This window comes from Mesoplodon densirostris, chromosome 2, assembly GCF_025265405.1.
Source record: "Mesoplodon densirostris isolate mMesDen1 chromosome 2, mMesDen1 primary haplotype, whole genome shotgun sequence".
NCBI lineage: Eukaryota > Metazoa > Chordata > Mammalia > Artiodactyla > Ziphiidae > Mesoplodon > Mesoplodon densirostris.
This window is the reverse complement of record NC_082662.1, coordinates 169,104,177-169,126,442: the sequence shown is the minus strand read 5'-3', so window position 1 is coordinate 169,126,442 and position 22,266 is coordinate 169,104,177. Positions and strand designations below refer to the sequence as shown.

The following is a 22,266-nucleotide window of genomic DNA, read 5'->3' as shown; positions in this document are numbered from 1 at the left end:
CCCTTCTCAGAAAGCTTATGGGTAAATGAAGCAATGCAAAGAAGGTACCTAGCACCGTGGCACAGTGACTGGCCCAGAGTGGGTTATGACTGTATGTTGAAAATACTTTTCCAGGAAAACACAAAGTGGCAGACCCTTTAAATGATAATCAGCTAGATGTGGATGAATGCCATACTTATACTTCATATCAGATCTCTTTCACATTAGACCAAGAGGAATAAACTGCAAGATTTTTCTTTTGTGTATTAAGTTTGTTAAGATCTGTTACCAAGTCTGTCAGCTTTATAGAAGGTAACAGGGTTACCTTACATGTAAACAACTTAAAATACCCTTATCAGTAGTATTATTTGTAACTAGCAAGCATTGGTTACCTCAAGAACCTATAAGCACTTTTCCCTGCAAGAAGTACAGAAATGTAGTCTTCCACAATTTTCATTCAGTGCCCTTTAGTTTTATTCAAAATGTTAAGTGTAAAGTAGGGTGATGAGTTTATTAGTTATTCTTAAATTTGATTATTTGAATTGAATAGTGACTGATATTAATCAATCTATTATAGACTTTGACTTTTTTAAAGAAATCAGGACCATCTCTCAATGAAGTCATTCCTGATAGTTACAATCGATGTCTTACGGCTGGCCTTCTCTCACCAAGACTTATTGATATTCAACCTTCCAGTTTAAGTCAGGTGAGAGATTTTTAACTCTGTTGTTTCTTTTGGATCACATGTTATCAGCTTTCTATTATAACAAAAATCTATTAGATAATTTCTAAAAAAGTAGATTAAGTAGTATAATGCCAATTCTGCAAGTCAGTAGTTGTGGTTCTTGGGTTTGGCTTGAAATTCATACCTGCAGGACCCAATAGGCCTAACTTGCCAGCAGGTCTATAGGCTAGGAAACACATCATGGCTGCATCAGGCATGTCATGAGTAGAAAGTCATTATAACAGTCGAGGGGCCATTTTCTAGCCCCCAGAGAGAACAGCATAGGTGCAAGAGAATGAGACCACATGAGTGGAAACCATCTTGACTTAGGTGACTCTCACAGTCTATAGCCACAAATTAGGGTTCCCAATATCAGCTTCCCTGGCAACTTAGAAATGCAAGTTAGAAATGCAAGTTCTTAGTTCCTGCCCTAGAGCTACTGAATCAGAAACTCCAAGAGTAGAGCCCAGCAGTCCGTATTTTAATAAGCCCTTGAGGTGATTTGTGATGGTTTGAGAACCACTGCTCTATAGAAACAAGTGTCTTGTGAAAGCCTCTTAGTGAAGATTCCAAGTTCCTGCAAGGCTATAATTCATTTTTGTGTGTCATATAAGGTAAAGGTACATTTTTCTTTTTGCCAGATGATTAGTCCAGCTGTGCTATATCATTTGTGAAACAGGACCCATAATATCCTTTTATCATGCTTCTGAAATACCACCTTTATCTGATATTATATGTCCATATCTACTGGGTTCTACTTCCAGGTTTTTATCTTATTTCATAAATCTAGTTACCTATTTCTATACCATTTTAATATACTGCTTTGATATTTGGTAATGCAGTCTCTTTTTAATCTATAATTTTTGGAAATTCATAGGCAGTTCTTTTTTATTAATTATAAGATGGTTTTATCCAGTGCTCCTGTTGGAATTCTTCTGGGAATTTTATTATATCCACATGTTAATTTGGGGGAGAATTGGCATTTTTATAATCATCTAAGTATAAATGGTATATCTTTCCAATTATTTAGGGTTTGTTTTACATCTATCAGTAAGAGTTTATGATTATTTTCTAGTGGGTTTCTTTCTATTTTTATCCCTAAGTGTTTTGTAGTATTTTTATGAGTAGGCCATTTTCCCTATATTCATTTCTAGATGGAGTTGATTTTTGTATATTCATTTGGTATCTACTTAACTAAATTAGAATCTCTTAGATTTTCAAGGTATGCAACCATCAGCAAACACAGGCTTTCCGCAAAAAAAAAAAAAAAAATAGGCTTTCCGCGCCCCCCCCATTTTTGTTTATTACTTTATTTTCTCATGGCATTTGGTAGAACCTCTACAAACCATAGAAAAATAATTGTACTAGCAGACATCCTTGTTTTGTCCCTGATTTTAATGTAAATTTTTCTGATGAATCTCCATTTAGAATCATGCTGTTTTTAGTTTTGGAGAATCTTTATCATATTGTAGCTCCCTCTTCCTGTTTAACTTATCTATTCATATGATTCCTTTTTAAAAAAGTCTTTGCTGCTGTAGTGAATGAAATTCATAGATTCTTAAACGAGATGTATAATGCTTTTTTAAAAAACAGTGTTGTTGAGATTTAATTCATATACCATTCAGTTCAGTGGTTTTTAGTGTATTTATGGAGTTGTACAACTATCCCAACATTAAATTTTAGAGCATTTTTATCACCTTCCCCCAAACCCATACCCATTAGCAGTCAATTCCTTTTCCTCCCTTCTCTCTCCTAGCCTTTGGTAACTACTAATCTACTCTCTGTCTATAGATTTACTTATACTAGACATTTCATACAAATGGAATCAAATAGTATGTGGCCTTTTGTGACTGACTTCTTTGACCTGACACAGTGTTTTGCAAGGTTCCTCCATGTTGGAGCATGTATCAGTACTTTATCCCATTTTCTGGCTGTGTAATATTCCACTGTGCGATATACTACATTTTATTTATCCATTCTTCAGTTGAAGGGCATTTTGGTTATTCTCATTTTTGGCTGTTATGAATAATGCTGCTTCATATACACTTTTTGTGTGGACATGTGTTTTTATATCTCCTGCGTGTGTACCTAGGTGTGGAATTGCTGGGTCATTTGTTAACTCTGTGTTTAAGATTTTGAGGAACTACCAGACCAAAGTGGCTGTCCCATTTTACATTCCCACCAGCAGTGTATGAGGATTTTCTGCACCATCACCAATGCTTGTTACCTTGTGTATAGCCATCCTAGTGAATCATAATGATTTTTAATCCTTTTAAAATTTGTGTTCTGAACTAGAACTTGCTGCTTCTGTCTCTGATCACATATCCTTTCTTTTCTTTTTCTTTTCTTTTTTTTTTTAACACATGGTTTAGGAAGAACAGTTAGAAGCTATATTGTCAGCAGCAATCCAGACAAGTTCTCTGGGACTTTTGACTGGATGTATCAGAAGGTGGATAACAGAAGGTAAGATTATGATTAAGATTATGATTATGATTTAAAACTACTTTCGTATTTTTAAAACTATCAATTCACTGTTTTGCGGGGGGTTAAGTTAAACTTTATTTTGAGATAATTGTAGGTTCACGTGCAGTTGTAAGACATGTACAGTGTACCCTTACCCCCATGAATGATAAGATCTGGCAAGTCTCTAATATTATATCACACCCAGGACCTCTCTTGTTGCCCTTTCATAGCCATACCTACTACCCCCGGCCACCACCCCATTCTTAATGCCTGGCACCCATTCATTTATTGTCTATTTCTATAATTCTGTCATTTCAAAAATGTTCATAAATGGAATCCTACAGTATGTAACCTTTTAGGATTGGCTCTTTTTCACTCAGAAAAATTTTCTGGGGATTCATTCAAGTTGTGTGTATTGCTCTCTTTATAAACACACACTTCACACACACACACATTGTTTTTGTTCTGACCATTTGAGAATAAGTTGAAGGCATCATGCTTCTTTACTGAAATACTTCAATATATTCCTTCTAAGAACGAGGATATTCACTTAAAAAAACACTTTTTAGTTATAAAAATCAAGAAAGCTAATACTGATGCATGCTGTTGTCTAATCTGTAGACCTTATTGGAATCTCACTAATAGCCCTAATGTCCTTTGTAACATTTTTAGGGAGGGGGAATTCAGAATCCAATCCAGAATGTATTTTGTATTTAGTTTTCAGGTCTTTTTATCTCTCTCTTAATCTTGTATAATTCTTAAGCCATTGTCTTTGAAGCAATTTACATTTTTAAACAATATGGGCAGTATTGTTTTGTAGCCTGCCTATCAGTTTGTGTTTGTTGATCTTTCCTCATGATTAGATTCACATTTTACAGTTTTACAGCAGTGTTACATAAATTGATGTGCTCCCTGAAGTTATACCCTGAAGGTACATGTTACCAGTTTGTCTCCATTAATGTTGATGTTAAGGTCGCTCACTTGGTTAGGGTGGTTTCTGTCAGGTTTCTCCACTGAAAAGTTTCTAATTTTTTTTTTTTTGTAATTAATAATCACTCTCTATTTTTCCCTTTCATATTTACAAAAAAGAACAACCAAATTCTGCTGCTAATTTGCACTTTGTTCTTGAATGGACATGGAATAAAGTGGTTCTCACAAAAGAGGAATTTGACAGACTATGTAAGTAGTATATTAAAAAACTAATCTTGGTTTATGTTTTGAATATATAACAATAATAATTTTTAATCATTTTGAAGTTGCAAACTCTTTAAAGAAGTCCCAGAAGGAAACTATTTCTTTTTACATTAGCGTGACAAGGTTTTTCAACAGATCGTTTATTTTTTTTGTTTATTTTTTTATTTTTTAAATGAGCATGTATTAGCTTTAATAAAACAAAAAAAATCCCACGTTGAAAAATGTCAATTTCGTATTACTTATTCATGTAATCCTTTGCAGTCATCATGGATAATTTGAGATGGACTCTCCTTAAATTCAGCAGATCATTTAAATTAGCAGCATGTTAGATATGTCTACAATAGCAAGTTTCAGAATTATAGCTTAATTATCTTTTGATCTTAGGCACTTAATTTATAAAATATGCTAATGATGGAGTAAAGAGAATATGCCAGTTAACTTCTGAGCTTTATTCATTTTCCATTTAAAATATTTATGAAGCTAAATAGCAGGGCAAAAACTCAATCACCTGTCTTCTACTAACAGATGTCATTAGTCATTATCTAGTCTTGTTTATTAGTGAATTGTACACTTTGAGTTTTCTTGTATTCTGTGAATATTAAAAACCCATTATACCCAACTAGTGCAAAAATAATGTTAAAGGTAATATATGATTGCCCTGTACATGAAAGTAAAATTTAAGTTTATTTAGAAGTATATATGTATTTGTTATCAGTATTATTATGTCATGATGAATGAACAAATTGGACTTATTTAAAAAGTTATTCTTAGTAGAGGATTTTTAAAACAACAGAATTTGATAGGAGTACATGGGGTTCTATATAGTATTTTTAGGGTGTACTTAAATGAAATTGTAAACATGAAATAAGTAATTTAAAATATTTCAGTAATCATTGTACATTTGAAGTGTGGAACACCTGATAATTCAGAATCAGGGTGAAAAAAAATATTTTTTTGCGAGGAAAATGTTTTCAGGGCTGATTATGTAAGTTATGTAAAAAAAATTCAACTTGGGAATTCCCTGGTGGTCCAGTGGTTAGGACTCAGTGCTTTCACTGTGGGGGCCTGAGTTTGATCCCTGGTCAGGGAACTAAGATCCCCCAAGCCATGTGGCATGGCCAAAAAAAAAATTCAACTCAATTCATAAATTGTATGCTTTTATTATGCTTTGAGCATAATGTCGTGTTTCAGGGTTGAACTTGGTAGCTCAACCATTATTATTACTGCTTTGAGCTTTATTACTGGTTAATTTTTTTTTTAACTAAGAATAATTAAAATACAAAGCATAATAGTTTTTTAAATGTACTGGAAGTAAAGCAAATGATTTGAGGAAGTATTCAGAATTAAAGTATTTTTTTTCTGGTCAAATCACACATAATTATTAATGTAATTAAATCTTATCTAAAACAGTGTAACCAATAGCTGCTAAAATAGCTTCTCCCAAAAGTGCATTTGTAAACTCAACCTTGAATTTGAAATGAGAGGACAACCGAGTCTACAGTGCATTCATTGTAAGAAGCATGCAGTTATATTGTAATAGGTCTCTATCTGAGTCTTAATTTCATTGTCTCACTTTTTTTTTTTTTTTTTTTTTTGCGGTACGCAGGCTTTTCACTGTTGTGGCCTCTCCCGTTGCGGAGCACAGGCTCCGGACGCGCAGGCTCAGTGGCCATGGCTCACGGGCCCAGCCGCTCCGCGGCATGTGGGATCTTCCCGGACCGGGGCACGAACCCGTGTCCCCTGCATCAGCAGGCAGACTCTCGACCACTGCGCCACCAGGGAAGCCCCATTGTCTCACTTTTGAAGACTGGCGGTGAAAGAAAGAGTTCTTATCAAATAATAATCACAAAACAACATAGTACATAAAATATCTGATATAGGGCTTCCCTGGTGGTGCAGTGGTTGAGAAGTCCGCCTGCCGATGCACGGGACACGGGTTTGTGCCCCAGTTCGGGAAGATCCCACATGCCGCGGAGCGGCTGGGCCCGTGAGCCATGGCCGCTGAGCCTGCGCGTCCGGAGCCTGTGCTCCGCAACGGGAGAGGCCACAACAGTGAGAGGCCCGCGTAACGCAATAAATAAATAAATAAATAAATAAAACAAAGATCTGATATAAGAGATTTATTTGAAGGAGAAGCACTTAATGAATATAACTGATTTCTAGTGAAGCTGAAGTTGAATCTATGTCACTTTCCTCTGAGCTCATCTATTGCTTACCTCATTCTACATTTTTATTTTATTATTATTTATTATTATTATTATTTTTGGCTGCATTGGGTCTTCGTCACTGCACGCAGGCTTTCTCTAGTTGCAGCGAGTGGGGGCTTCTCTTCGTTGCGGTGCGCGGGCTTCTCGTTGCGGTGGCTTCTCTTGCGGAACATGGGCTCTAGGCGCGCGGGCTTCAGTAGTTGTGGCTTGCGGGCTTTACAGCGCAGGCTCAGTTGTGGCACACGGGCTTAGTTGCTCTGCGGCATGTGGGATCTTCCCGGACCAGGGCTCGAACCCTTGTTCCCTGCATTGGCAGGCGGATTCTTAACCACTGCACCACCAGGGAAGTCTCATTCTACATTTTTTAAAAATAAAAATTTGTATTTGTATCTGCCCTTCTAGATTCCTTGAGGGTATCTGTCATTTGAAGCTTGTCTTTGTAGATCTCATATAGAATAATTCTCTGGTTAATAGGAATTTGATATGTTTTGCATTTGTGACTTTAGTTAATTCAGATGTACTGTGTCAAAACTAATCTTACATTTTATCCTTGAAAGGTGCGCCATTATTTGATGGTTCGTGTCGTTTCATCGATCCACAAACTATACAGTCTCTCCAGCAGTGCCATTTACTTCTTAGCAACCTTAATATAGTCTTAAGCTGTTTTACAGCTGAGGCCCAAGAGATCACCGAGAGAGGTGTGCTTTTTGTCTTATATAAATGAGTGTTTCATTGACTTTTACTTCTTGACTTTGAGAAAGAATACATTTCCTATGTATTAGATGGATTACTGGGCAAACAGGCCATCATTTCTCAAATGCTGGAATTTTTTTTTTTTTTTTTAATGAAAAGCTGCAGAATGTTATTAGATGTGCCATAAGCCGATGATTAAATAAGGTTGGGAAATTTGGGGATTAAGGATTGTTAAGATAGTGTACTAATGGTAGAATTTCAGATTTTTAAATTATATGTAAGTTTTTATTCACAGAGTTGGTCATTGTAATTTTTCTCCTCTGTTTTGCCATTTAAACAAAATAGCTAGTTTCATCTAAAGGCCTGGTTTGAACAACCTGTAGAATGATACTGTACTAGTTTGTTTTAATGTAAATATCTGACTACTGAAATTAGATAAATGGAAGTATAGCTAATATAGAAGCATACTTACCTAAAGTGTCTATTTTAGTCAATGAGTTAGTTTAGCATTTTGGAGATTATTTGTTCAAGCTAAGTTTGTTTAAAAATACATACATATTGCTTAAAATCACCAAGTAATTAGTTACTTTTTTTGAAAACTATTGAGTGCTTTGATTTTTCATTTGTGGTTGATAAATTGAAAGCTAACAACAGATTTTTACTCTTTGCAGGTCGTATGAATTTAAGCAATAAGTGTATGGTTACCCAGCTCATCTGTCAATATGCACAAGTGGTTCTTTGGTTCTCTCATTCTGGGCTTTTACCAGAGGGCTTAGGTAAAATATTTACCTTATCTATAAATATTAACATTGGAACATTCTTAAATCTTTATAATTTTGTTGTTCTGTTGTTGTAGGATTCCTTTCTTATACCACCTCACTTATGTTTTCTTGTATTCTTCTTTTCTTACATTCTTCCCTACTTTGTACCTTCAGTGCTTCATCCCATGCCTGATACACGTGTTCCATACATGTTTATTGGGTTAAAAGGAAAGAATACTTGCTGAAACATGGCTTCTGAAGATTGGTTCAATGATATCACCGGCTATAATTGAGATCCATAGACCTATGAATTTTATAATCTAATTTGTCCATCTTTTTCTCTTAAAGGTTCTTTTAATATGGTTATTAACCAATATTATTAGCCATAAGTTAAATACCCTCTTTATCTAATAACTCATCTAATACCAAGAATTAGAGAATTTGACTTACTATATTTGTTTAGAACCAAAGTCTCCAACTTCTCGCATTTCCAGGATACACGGACCTAGAAGTGCTTCTGCCACTGTGCATACTTACTGTTGATCTTATTCTTCTGTTTATTTATTTGTTTGTTTATGTATGTATGTATGTATGTATGTATGGCTGTGTTGGGTCTTTGTTTCTGTACGAGGGCTTTCTCTAGTTGCGGCAAGCGGGGGCCACTCTTCACCGCGGTGCGCGGGCCTCTCACTGTCGCGGCCTCTCTTGTTGCCGAGCACAGGCTCCAGACGCACAGGCTCAGTAGCTGTGGCTCACGGGCCCAGTTGCTCTGTGGCATGTGGGATCTTCCCAGACCAGGACTCGAACCCGTGTCCCCTGCATCGGCAGGCGGATTCTTAACCACTGCGCCACCAGGGAAGCCCTGATCTTATTCTTTCATAATTCTCTTAGAGTTTTACTTGAACAGATAGTGAACTTGCTTGCTTTTAAATTATCATTTGTGCCTAAGGGAGTAAAATCATTTTCTAGAATAGCTTTTCCATGGTTTTAAGCCAGCATCCTTTTGTTATAAGACTTTTATGAGAGACTCAGTTTTCTCATTTGTGCATCTATTAATAAAGGTGTGCAGTGTTCTTTTATTACTTTAAGAAGGCTGCAAATTGAACAACATTACAAAATTATAGTAAAATATTAGTGGATGTAACCTTAAGTATTTGGGGGATATTTTGGAAATATTACTAGCTTTTCTTCTCTTAAAAAACATCTAGATGATGCTGTGCAGTTGTCAAGGTTATGCTACAACTACCCTGTAATTCAGAACTACTACACCAGTCGTCGACAGAGGTGTGAGCGTTCATCAAGGTATAGTACATCCAGAACCTTCAAAAACTATTTTAGAAGTTACTTGTGTAAGAAGTTAAAGCTTTCTCAGAACAGAATTCATCATGTTATAAAATGATTAAATGGGTGGAATTCTCAGTAAAGTATATGAATTTGTCACCAGCATTACTATTTTAGTTGTAATGTTTGCCTTGACCTAATGGTTACACCTTTATTTTAGAACTTGAGAATAACTATTTATTATTTCCTAAATAAAACTATTTACCACATGATTGATTTATTGGAGGAGATTCTATATTTTAAGCATGTATTTTTCCTGACAATTCTTACACAGAAAAAGACTAGAAGCAACTGTTTATTAAAGCATAAAATATATATCACGTTAGTTATTTTACATTATTTTTCCATTACTATTTGCATTTCAGCACTTCAACCACTTTTTTATTTCCTTTATCTCTCTTTTCTTTAAATACATACTCTCCCCTTCCCTTTAAATACATATGAGGTTGGTTCCTTTGAAATAAATATATAGAAGTAATAGAAGACAAAAGAGTAGTGTTTAGAGCCTTGGCTCTACTTTGGGATTATAAATAGCCTTCTTCAGGTTGGAATGACAGAATTGTAGAACAGCTTAGAACCTTTAGAGCAGTGATTCACAAACCTTGGTTCTGGGTTTGTTGTGTCAGACTCACTTGGAGATCTGTATAAGGGTGCGCATGGCAAGTTGGGGGATCCAGTACTTTAGAGTAACTGATCTACGATAGTGAGCATTGACTTGGGAGATTTATTAGGCATATTGAAAATTTCTAGATCTGTTATTTCCGAAGTGTATGTCCTTGAGCAGGTTGGCTAAGCTTTCTAATCCTATTTGTCACATAAATTATAAAGTTAATATAAAGATGAAATAAAATATTATATGCAAGGTACCTCTCATAGTGCCTTACTCATAAGAAAATTTCATTCAGTAATTAATAACTGCTCCTGCTGTTATTAATATTAGATGAGGAAACAGACAAGGTCCATATCTGCTTATCCTCTTGTAGGTGCTCAGTAATATAAATTATCAGGGAATTAATGAGGTTAAAAGACTAGACCAAGTGATGAAACTGAAAATATTGACATTGAACTACAGTATTATTTTCTCTACACTGAGCTGCCATGCTCTTTGGTAGTCTGCTCAAGATGGGAAAAAGTAAGCCTCAGGCATTTTGCTGGCTAGACCACATTCTTCCCTGGAATCTGACCTTCACTGACTGACTTGCTGATGACCAAACTTGAAGCTTCTTCAGGGTTTATCTGACTAACTTTCCTTGATGTCTGAATTTCTCATGGTGGGATCCTGTCCTCGAATCTCTTCTGCCTTTGATAGTTGAGATCATTACTTTTAAGAATTTGGTGCTTATTGTTTTGATAATAATAATTTAACATTAATGCTGAATATCCTTAATGTTGCCCTTATTGCAGAGGGAAGTGGAACCCTGATTGCTTGATGATTGATGGACTGGTTTCTCAGTTAGGAGATCGAGTAGAGAAGTTGTGGAAACGGGATGAAGGAGGCACAGGAAAATATCCTCCTACTAGTCTACATGTAGGTTTGCAATAACATGATATCATTTAGTCTCCAAAGTTGGGGCGGGATTTTTCATACGTGGCACGGGCTCGGGAAAACAAGGAGCATAGATGAACGAATATATACAATGCACTAATTTTTTTTTTAATAGGCATTACTTGACATATACCTACTAGACAACATTACCGAAGCAAGCAAGCATTCTGTTGTATCCTTTAAAATTTTATCAAATAATTCATGTATTACCAAAATCATTCAGTGTCAGACTAGTGGGAACCTTATGCATCTCATCCAATCTCAATTTCACATTTGGATTTGTCTTAAAGGAAAGATTCTTAATCCAGGACCTGTTGGCTGGATTCAGATGATCTGTGGTTAACCTTGAATCTATGCAAAATTTTGTTTTAAGTTTCTTTTCCTAGGGATGGGGTTCATGGCTTTTATCAGACTCTCAAATATGTCCAAGACACTCCCAAAGTTAAGGACAGCTGCTCTAAAACATTGCTAGCAAGTGGTCATTCTCTGAGGTGAATTCATGTGCTGAATATGAATGCATTATAAGTTAGCTTAAATTACTTAGGCATTGTGTTTGAGCCTTGTGGTCTCTTAAATAAGATTTTTGTGCTAATGTCAGTTTCTTAGTCAAAATGTGTAGTTTTATTAATAATTTATAAAATAAGTGATGTGTTTGCTTAAAGGCTGCCAGGTTTTGCTGGATAACTGGAATTTCGTCTATAGCTTTCTTAAATTTGCTAAGCTACTAACTTCATGAAGAAAGTATGCTTTAGATCATCTCCTTTGTGGTGGTACTTGCTATTGAGAATGAATGAAGTCGGTTGTGGGATTGGCTGTACCCACGTTTAATAAAACTATACTTCTGTAGCTGGACATCCATAATGGCTTTCTGAACACTTAAAGAAGTGTCTTAAGCCTTTTTTCTGATATCTTCTGTTGCTACCTATTGCAAATATATACGTAGGAGTTTTTCTTTTTGTTTATTGTCCTTAATCCTCTTTTTTAAAGACTATTTATTTGCTACTTGATATTATGTATTCTTCTCCAAACAAAACGGATACTTCCATTGAATCATTTCCAACTGCCTTTGCCATTTCTTGGGGCCAGGTTAAACTTATTCAAGGGTTGTGGCTGATAGATCATAATGACTATGAGGTAAGTCTGTAGTTCACTTATAATGTAAGCTTTTGTAAATTATTAGAATTTTAGAAAAAATACATAACTGGATTTAAATTTGATATTAAAGATATGACACCAGTCTACTTCCAGAGGTAATTTAAGGATTCAATTTAATCAGTACCTTCACCAAGCACCATCTTAGGCAGTACAAAGATAAAATAGTTTAGAACCCCAGGTTCCTTACTGTCTAAAGAAGGAAGGAAACAAATAAATTATTACTAATAGTGCAAATATAGTGATTGATATGTTAAAGATATGGTTGGTGTGTTGGGTGAACTAGAGAAGGCAGAATTTGGTGTATGAAACTGGTGATGGAAAGATTCTATATACTATCTTAAAAAGGTCTCAGAAGTATGAGGCTTTTGATAAGGCTTTTATTTAAAATAAAATACATCAATATCATGGATTAAAGTAGATATTTTCAGATATATTTAAATTGGTTTTATCTTGGTTTATGTAGGTTTAGTATATTGCCTTTTTTTTTCCTAAAAGCAAAGCATTATATTTGTACTTACCAATTTTTATGTCATTTTTGCAGAGTGGTTTGGATCTTCTGTTTCACCCAGCTACTGTAAAACCTGTGTCATGGCAACATTCAAAGATTATTGAAGCCTTCATGAGTCAGGGTGAGCACAGACAAGCCCTCAGATATATTCACGCAATGAAGCCAACAGTGTCCGGTGGTAGTGATGTTATCCTTCACCTCACTGTTTTGCTCTTTAATAGGTAAGTACCTGTTTTGAAAGTACAGTCAAACTCTTGGTCATGTGTTAATAAAGTGGAATTGATGAAATAGACAGCAATGTATATTTTGATTTGGTTGCATTACACAATATTCTTATGTTATTCACCTTTTCATCGTTAAGAAAAATGTAAAGCACCTTTTATCTAAAATAAGATGAAGAAAAGAAGTACCTTGAGTAAAAGGGGAGATCAATCTGAGGTTTAAAAATTGTATTTGTTTCTACCTGGCAATATTGACAGTCTCCTGCATGGACAGTTGAAGTTTGATTATGCTGAAAAGCAGCCAGAAATATGTTGAGTTGATAAATTATGCTCTTTGAGGGTATATTCCAGTGAGGGTACTCTGATATTTTTGTTAGTCTTGGTTGCTTGGGTGTTGCAATTCTTTGATTTTTCTTGTTGCATTACAGCAATACACTGTTGCTATAATAATTATATTTGTCATGTATATAATAACTGACAAGTTAAATGGCATGATTGGCAATATAGTAATCTGGTTTTTGGGTTTTCTTAATACCTAGTTAATTGGGAAACTCGTTTGGAGCTGAAATTTCTTAGATTGTAACTATTTTTTTTCAACTTGTATTGGTTTTTTTCAATCTTATTGGTTGGGTCATTTTTTATATTTTTTAATATTGGTCACTTTACTCATCCCAAATTGTCGTTTATGAACCATACAGCACTTCAGTGTCAGCACTCTGAAAGTTGTTTTCTTTGTTCTCTTTGGTTAAACAGGATGTATTTCTAAGGAGAGAGGGTTGAATCTTTACGTTTCAGACAGATTTGCAGTTTAATAATAGACTCGTTAGACATATTGAAACTTACAGTGTCCTCAGAAGTAATGAACTAAGAAGTACTTGTTGAAATAATTTTGGCTAGCAAAAGTATTTGGCTAAGCTGAATAAATTAAGAATGAATATAAGAACAAAAATTTAAAGAAGCTAAAGGAGATAAATATTTAATAAATGGGTTAAGAGTTCTAGTACTTGGTAGGCAAGCAGCATGTAAATTTTTTTCAGTTGCATGTAAGCTTCTCACTCTTAAGTTACTTTAAAGAGGTGGTGCTTGCACACTAATGCTTTTACATCAGAAAAGCAGATGTTGGAACACTGAGGGAAAACTTTGAAAGGTTGGTGGTTTTTCCTCTTTTTCATTCCATTGTCCTTTGATTCATCCAGAGTATGTTTCTCTGTTTTGCTAGATTCTCATTTCCTCTCCCTTAGCCATAGCAAACATTATGTAATAATGTTTATAATAATACAAACTTTATATAGTATAATTTCAAAACCTTATTTCTCAAGTACAATAAAGCCTCACTTATCTAGTCCCCAGAACACTAGCATCATTAAGTGTCCTTTACAGCAAGTGCAGGAGTGAAAACAAAGGAACACTCAAAATGCCGTTTGTGAGATAGCATGTTTTCAGATTCAGTAAATGTTTAAGATAATTACTGGTTCTATAACTGGAGAATGACTCGAATGTTAGAGAGGCAGAAGACAACTGTTAAGATAAGTAACAGTGGGGGTTTTTTTTGTTTGTTTTTGTTTTTAAATTGAGGCGTAGTTGACATACAATATTATATTAGTTTCAAGTGTACAACATAATGGTTTGAATTTGTATGTATTATAAAATGATCACCACAATAGGTCTAGTTAATATCTGTCACCATACATAGTTATAGAATTTTTTTTCTTGTGATGAGAACTTTAAAGATTTACTTTCAAATATGCAACTTTTAAATATGCAATACAATATTATTTACCATGACTTATTTATTTTATAACTGGAAGTTTGTACCTTTTGACTCTTCATCCATTTCACCCACTCCCCACCTCCCTCCTCTGGTAACCACAAATCTGATCTCCTTTTTCATGAGTTTTTGATAGATTCCACACTGAAGTGAGGTTATATGGTATTTGTCTTTCTCTGTCTGACTTAGCATCATACCCTCAAGATCCATCCGTGTTGTCCAAATGGCAAGATTTCATCCTTTTTTGTTGTTTTTATTGAAAGTAAGAAAACAATGTAGGAAGAGGCTGCTTTAGTTTTTGAACTGATACTTGTGCAGAAAGGCAGCCATGTTTCATTGCTCAGGAGGTCATGCCACTACATACATATTCTGCACTCCACTTTTATTAGAAAGAAGTACATGACAAGAAAACAAGCTGATTTTTAGGGACTGATTCAAGAAAGCAAAGCTCTGAGGTATGTCCCATGTTTAGCACATAATCACCTAATTTCCCCAAATGCCTACATCTCTAATCCAACAGAATGATTAACCACAATGTGCTTGAAACATGGAAAAAAGCTAAGCTTGGGAAGTTTGAACTAAAAGTAAGGCTACACAGCGGTCTTGCTAACATCCATATGCCATGATTGCATAGTGATAGTTAAAATAGCTGAAAAAATTTTGATACTTCAACCATCAGAATACTAACCCTCTCCCCAAACTCACCCCATGCTAGATAAGTGAGGTGTTGTTTGGTTTTCCAGCTATTGTTTGAATCTATATTAATGATGATATTATTTATTAATTAATCTATATCTTTAAAAATATAACAATACTGTAATTGCTGCTGATGGTAGCAAAGATGTTAAGAGCACAATCTTTGGACGCAAATAGACCTGAATTTATACCTGAACTCTGCTACATTCTAAAATACGATCAAAAGCAGTTAAATTATCCTTTCCGAGCCCAGGTTTCCTCATGGGTTAATAATGACCACCTTGCAACATTTCGAGGGTTAAATTTTGCAAGCACTATTATAGTTGCAGGTAGTAAGTCATTAGTAAATGGTGGTAGGTTGAATTTTTTTAAAGTTAACCGTCATTGCCATCATTTATTTAACTTTCCAGCCTGACTCCTGACTCTAGCCTCTACCACTTCTTCTTTATTAAGATCATCTTTCTTTAAAACCATTATGATGGTAGCTTTCCAGTTGTATGAGCTTTATTTATAGACATACCGTCACAATTATGGCTTGGCAAATAGGTTTACCTGCAAAGTAATGATGATGCACAGTACACGATAGCCTCAAAGTAACAGCTTTAGATTTTCAGCTGTTAACATTGAGTATTCAGTCTTAGTAACATAAAAGTACAATAGAGCTGGAAAACCTTTTTGTATAGGCGCAATCATTGTCTTTATTCTTTTCTTCCCACTTCCTGTGGGTTTTATTCTGCTGTGCTTTTTTTTTTAATTTTTTTTAAAATTTATTTTTATTTTTGGCTGCGTTGGGTCTTTGTTGCTGCGTGCGAGCTTTTCTCTAGTTCCGGCGAGCGGGGGCTACTCTTCGTTGCAGTGCGCGGGCTTCTCATTGTGGTGGCTTCTCTTGTTGTGGAGCACGGGCTCTAGGCGTGTAGGCTTCAGTAGTTGTGGCTCACAGGCTCTAGAGTGCAGGCTCAGTAGTTGTGGCGCACCCATGTCCCCCGCATTGGCAGGCGGATTCCTAACCACTGCGCCACTAGGGAAGTGCTTTTTTTTTTTTTTTTTTTTTTTTCCTTTTTGCGTTATGTGGGCCTCTCACTGTTGTGGCCTCTCCCGTTGCGGAGCACAGGCTCCGGATGCGCAGGCCCAGCGGCCATGGCTCACGGGCCCAGCCGCTCCGCGGCATATGGGATCCTCCCAGACCGGGGCACGAACCCGTATCCCCTGCATTGGCAGGCAGACTCTCAACCACTGCGCCACCAGGGAGGCCCTAGGGAAGTGCTTTTTAACTCAAGTTGTGCTTTTTAACTCAAGTCGGATGATTTCTCATTCTCAACCCTTTATCTTTACTAATATAAAAGCATAAATCTGAATGTTCTGTCTATTGCTGTGGCATCATCCCACAATTTTAATAATCTTTCTGTTCTAAGTATTTTTAAATTTTCATTATGATTTTTTTCTCTTCCTATCAGGTATTTAGAAGTTTCACTTTACAAAAGTGGGTTTAAAAATTATCTTGTTCTTTTCTATCTTAATTGCATCGTGACTACATAATGTGATCAATGTGGTACCCATCCTCTAAAATTTATTAAGACTTGTTGTATTCACAAGTAGTCAGTGTGTTGCTCATTTATTAGGTGAGGTGTCAAGTGTATTTGTCTAAAAGATCAAGTCTGTTCATTGTGTGGTTTTAATCCTTGTGTGTCCTTAATGATGTGTACGTGTGTGTGTGTGTGTGTGTGTGGTCTGCTTAATTATTCAGAAAGGTTTGCAGGAGTTCCCTGATGGTTCACTGGTTAAGACTCTGCACTTCCACTTCAGCGGGTGTGGGTTTGATCCCTGGTTGGGGAACTAAGATCCTGCATGCGTGCAGTGCAGTGAAAGATAGATAGATAGAAAGCAAGCAAGCAAGTTGCCTACTCTGATGAAGGATGTGTTCATTCCTCATAATACTGCTAACTTTTTGTATTTCGAATATTAGATACATAAGAGTTTTTTTAAATGACTTTAACCTTTTATTATTATAGAGTAACCTTCATCATGAGTAATTGTTAATGTAGCTATACCACTATTCTGTTATTTATGTTATATCTTTTCCAAATATTTTAACTTTTACACTAATCACTGGAAACCAGTAGTTGCTTGTTTACCTCTCTGGAATTTCTTTTTTCATTGTGGTCTCCATGATGCATTTCAAAAGATTGTTTATATTCAATCTAGCATTTTTAAAGCTTGTCACAGGAGTGTTTTTCAGGCTGTCTTCTTGCTGTATTGCCAAGAACCCTCATACATTTCTTATTGAAATAACTTTTACTATCAACATGCTAGTTTAGCCTTTCATCAGTTGAAGTGATTTTCTTACTGCTTTTCCTGGCATCATGCCTTTCTGCCATAGGACGCAGGAGAGAGTGGGAATTTGAGACTTAACTTATTTTAAAACTTATGCACGTGTTGGCCCAACATGGAGCATCAGTTTCTCGTAGTTGGAGATAATTGTGTCTTCTCCTGCTAGGGGAGAAACTGGGAAAAACATTATCATTTGTCTTTTGCTTTCAGGTATGCTCACTGTTACTAGATTAATATTTGATAAGTCATAAATAAATTAATCTTACTCCTACTAGTATGTCTGCTCAACTGGGAGTAGATATCCTACTTTAAAGTGGAAAACTTAAAACATATATCCATGGGCTGAGGGAAGAGGGGCAAGAATATGGCTCTTTCTGTTTTTGAATAGTAAGATTTTACATGCTTTTTTCTAAAGATACAAAGGGATACACAGTGAATTCCCAGCCTCCTAAGCTTCCTCCCACTACCCAAACAACGTTAATTTCTAGTGTAACCTTCCTAAGCCGTTCTGGACCTACTAAGCAAATGTGTGTATGTCATTGCCACCCCTCTCTCCCTTTAAAAAAAAATATAAACAGCATACTGTACATCATTCTGCAATATACTTTTTTTTTTTTTTTTTTTGCGATACGCGGGCCTCGCTGTTGTGGCCTCTCCCGTTGTGGAGCACAGGCTCCGGACGCGCAGGCTCAGTGGCCATGGCTCACGGGCCCAGCCGCTCCGCGGCATGTGGGATCCTCCCAGACCGGGGCACGAACCCGTGTCCCCTGCATCGGCAGGCGGACTCTCAACCACTGCGCCACCAGGGAAGCCCTGCAATATACTTTTAAAGCTAGTTTGGAATTCATTTCATAATAGTACATAAAGAGCTTCATTGTGTGGATGTACCAGTATTTATTTAACTGGCTTCCCTTAGTGAACATTAAGGTGGTTTTAATGTTTTACCATTTTAAACACTGCTGTGTGTGAGTTCACCACCCATTTTACACAAGTGCAAATTTATTTTGTAAGGTAAAATCCTGGAAGTGGAATTTCTGGGTGAAAGGATATTTGCAATTGTAATTTTGATAATGGCATGTTGCCTTCCATGAATGTCATGCCAGTTTAACCCCCTGCATTTATCCATCTGATAGGTGAAAATGGTAATATTAATATGATCTCACTATAATAATTGAATGCATCTTTTCATAAAGAGCTATTTTATGAAGTCAGAATGACCAGTATTTTTATGACTTTTGTGTCTTTTCCGCTTCAGTATTATTATTTAATCTTCTCACTGTTTCTATTACCATTCTTTTTTTTGTTTTATCATTTAAATTTTTGATGCATCTGAAATTTATTTTGGTGTAAGCATTTTGTAAGAAGATTCCAGAATACACAAAAAGTAGAATAGTGCAATGGCTATTCCATACACCCATCCTAAATCAAATTCAACAGATACCAAGATTTTATTATACCCACTTCCTCTATTTCTTTATATTAAAATTAATGGTGAGATGTTCATTCATCCTCATTAGCTATTTTTCTTTCTACAGGAATGGTGTGCTCATTTTAACATTCCCAGATTTTTGATTTAGGAAAAAAACTACTCTTCTTAGGTACTCAGGTTATAACAACTACATTGTCTTGCCTGTCCTGGTAGAAGAAGAAGTGGAAGGCAATTTCAGATGCAGATTTTTAGGGAATACACCACAAATGTTTTACTTATTTGGGTTGTTAGTTTTGTAAGTTCTGTGGAATACATTAAAATATTCTAGTCCCCAAACAATAAAATTAACAGGGCCCTGAACTGCCAACAGTGGGATTTGCTTCCCCAAGAAACTTTGTGTCTAGTGGGAGTCTGGGACAGTGCTGCCAAAATTTCCTCAGATGCATTTCATTATGAATACTAATTGCTGTAACTTTGTTCACACATTCTGTGTTTCTTACGAGGGTCAGTTATTTATTTATAAGTCCTTCTTTCAGTTTTTGTTTTTATTTCAGTAAAAACTATAGGTAAATCTTTTTAATTAAGATGCCTATTAAAATCAAAATTATTCACTTAAAATCAGGAATGATGATTTTTTTTTTTAGAAAATTATTCCTATCTGCTTGCCATTTTTTATTCTACCCCCACTTCTGACTTGACAGTTACCAGCCCTTCCAAAAATTCTACCTGTCAGATTAATCATTGTTAATCTTAGTGTATATTTTTCAAGACATTTTGTTATCTAAATAAATACATAAACATTTATAGGCTTTATTTACTGATTAGTTTTTAGAAATTATAGTTATTCATGCTGTTTTAAGCTTATTTCTACTTAACAGTATATCACGAGAAACACTGCTTCATTTAACACTTTATTGCCCACAGAAGGATGTTTCAGCAGCCCCACATGGTAACTAAAACTGTCTAATTTGACCCAAGTTCTCCAGTCAGATCTTGCTGTAGATCAGCCAAAATCGTCTGTTACTAAGCTAAGTCCTTCATTTTCCCATAAATACAATATGTTGTTTCTGTCTGTAGGTCTTTGCTCATTTTCTTTTCCACTCTTCTCATGCTGAGTGTCACCTCCTTAAGAACCTCGCTTTAATCTTTCAGTACTGTGCAGACCACATTAGTTTTTTGTCTTCTTGAACTCTTGGGTACAGACGGTCCCTGACTTAAAATGGTTCGACTAGCATTTTTCAACTTTAAAATGGTGCAAAGCAATATGCTTGTATGAAGTAGAAACCATACTTCGAATTTTGAATTTTGATCTTTTCCTGAGCTAATGATATGCGGTGTGATTCTCTCTAATGATGCTGAGCAGTGACAGCAAGCTGCAGCTCCCAGTCAGCCATGTGATCACGAGGGTAAATAACTCACATGCTTAAAACCATTCTCTACCCATAGAACAATTCTGTTTTTTACTTTCAGTGCAGTATTCAATAAATTACATGAAATATTCAACATTTTATTATAATATAAAGTCTTTAGAGGTGCCTTATCTTCTTGTTGACAACTACATTATGCAGTGATTAGTACTCAATTAAATTTTAAAGTACTTTTAAATTACATGTACAGAGTATCTTTGGGATTCTTCAGGTGGATTACTTGTTTTGAACATTTTAAATAGCTTTTCTAAAACTAAACTTTGATAAATATTGATTTCAGGTGCATGGTTGAAGCCTGGAGTTTACTGCGACAGCATTCTAATAGGTTGAATATAGAGGAGTTGCTCAAGCACACATATGAAGTCTGTCAGGAAATGGGCTTAATGGAGGATTTACTGAAGCTGCCATTCACAGACACTGAACAGGTAATGACTTATCAGTATAAACTTATATCCAGAAACTCAGGATAAGTTAGTGGCTTACAAATCTATTTTGTTCTTTCTAGGAGTGTTTGGTGAGATTTTTACAGTCCAGTGCCCGTGTTCAGAATCATGAATTCCTTTTAGTTCACCATTTGCAGCGTGCCAATTATATTCCTGCCTTGAAGCTGAACCAAACTCTGAAGATAAATCTTATGGTACAGATAAACTTGTTTTATTATTGGGGACAAGAGAATAGGGAAAACAGGTGACTTTATTATATGAGAGCTTGTAGTTCGGTAGCCACTGAGCATTGTATAATCTTGAGTTTAGGAAATCCTCTTCTTGGCTTCTGTAGCAGAATTGAGAAACAGGGTATTGTTACTTCTTAATTCTTTCATATATGCCATTTCTGTTTAGATAGCTGCCCACAGTCTTGCCAGACTAACTGCTTCACTCAGAAAACAAGAGGAATTGGTAGAGGACAGCAGTAGGAAATAAATAGTGCAACAAGTATGGACTGTAGGGGTTGGGCTAATTGTTCATTTGCTCTGTGTGAACAAATGAGCACACTCTCTGAACCTTGGTTTCCTCAATTGCAAAATGACAGCATCTCTTTGTGAGGATGCACAGAGGTGTGTGTGAACATGTTGCTTAGTAAATGATAACGATTGCTTTTATCGTGAATAATCAAGGCTGGGAAGGAGAGGCTTGGAATTTAGTGACGGGTAAGGACTGATGAAGCAATTAGGTGTGTGTATGAGGTCCTTGGTTTGGAAGAATGGATATGTAGGAAGGAGGAAGATATTCTTGTGTATTCATAATTACATGTTACATGGTAAATATATAAACATAGCACTAACATTTTTGAAGATTAGATTTTTACCAGTTATGATATGTTCAATAGAATGATCGTGATCCTCGTTTGCGAGAGAGATCAGTGGCTCGAAATGCTATATTAGACCAATATGGGAAAATTCTTCCTAGAGTCCAGCGAAAATTAGCCACTGAGCGAGCTAAGCCTTACCGTCTGTCAGCATCATCAGTTCGTCGAGAAGGTAGGATATCATTGAAAAATGTCATAAACTATTGGGCTAGAAAAGATATTGAATGATTATCTTCTGAAACCATTGTTATCTTCTGTTTAGCTCAATTTTGCTTTGATTCATCACAGTGGTACTTTTTTTTTTTTACTGGCTACTCTACCCCAAGAAATCAAAAGCTTTCTTGGAACTTTTTACAGTTTATTTAATACAAAATGACAGAACTCTTTTTATTTCATTTGAAGACTCCTATCTAACTTCTAGAAAACATGTAGAATAATTATTTTACCATCTCCTAAATTTCTGCATAGATGTTGCTAAACCAAATATAACTTTAACTGCTCTTATGTTGTGTTTCGTTTTC

General features: G+C 35.7%; 1 protein-coding gene across 4 annotated transcripts in view; it reads left to right on the top strand.

Annotated features, from left to right (window-relative positions):
- AHCTF1 (AT-hook containing transcription factor 1) overlaps nucleotides 1–22,266 on the top strand; it is a 91,913-nt gene that overhangs the window by 38,770 nt on the left and 30,877 nt on the right. For all 4 annotated transcript variants that reach the window (XM_060091327.1, XM_060091326.1, XM_060091323.1 and 1 more), the window contains exons 12-24: nucleotides 557–685; nucleotides 3,076–3,166; nucleotides 4,256–4,345; nucleotides 7,125–7,265; nucleotides 7,932–8,036; nucleotides 9,230–9,323; nucleotides 10,767–10,890; nucleotides 11,024–11,080; nucleotides 11,896–12,042; nucleotides 12,605–12,792; nucleotides 20,721–20,865; nucleotides 20,946–21,077; nucleotides 21,767–21,917. In XM_060091327.1, the coding sequence (XP_059947310.1) occupies nucleotides 557–685; nucleotides 3,076–3,166; nucleotides 4,256–4,345; nucleotides 7,125–7,265; nucleotides 7,932–8,036; nucleotides 9,230–9,323; nucleotides 10,767–10,890; nucleotides 11,024–11,080; nucleotides 11,896–12,042; nucleotides 12,605–12,792; nucleotides 20,721–20,865; nucleotides 20,946–21,077; nucleotides 21,767–21,917 (1,594 nt within the window). The remainder of the gene's footprint in view (nucleotides 1–556; nucleotides 686–3,075; nucleotides 3,167–4,255; nucleotides 4,346–7,124; nucleotides 7,266–7,931; nucleotides 8,037–9,229; nucleotides 9,324–10,766; nucleotides 10,891–11,023; nucleotides 11,081–11,895; nucleotides 12,043–12,604; nucleotides 12,793–20,720; nucleotides 20,866–20,945; nucleotides 21,078–21,766; nucleotides 21,918–22,266) is intronic.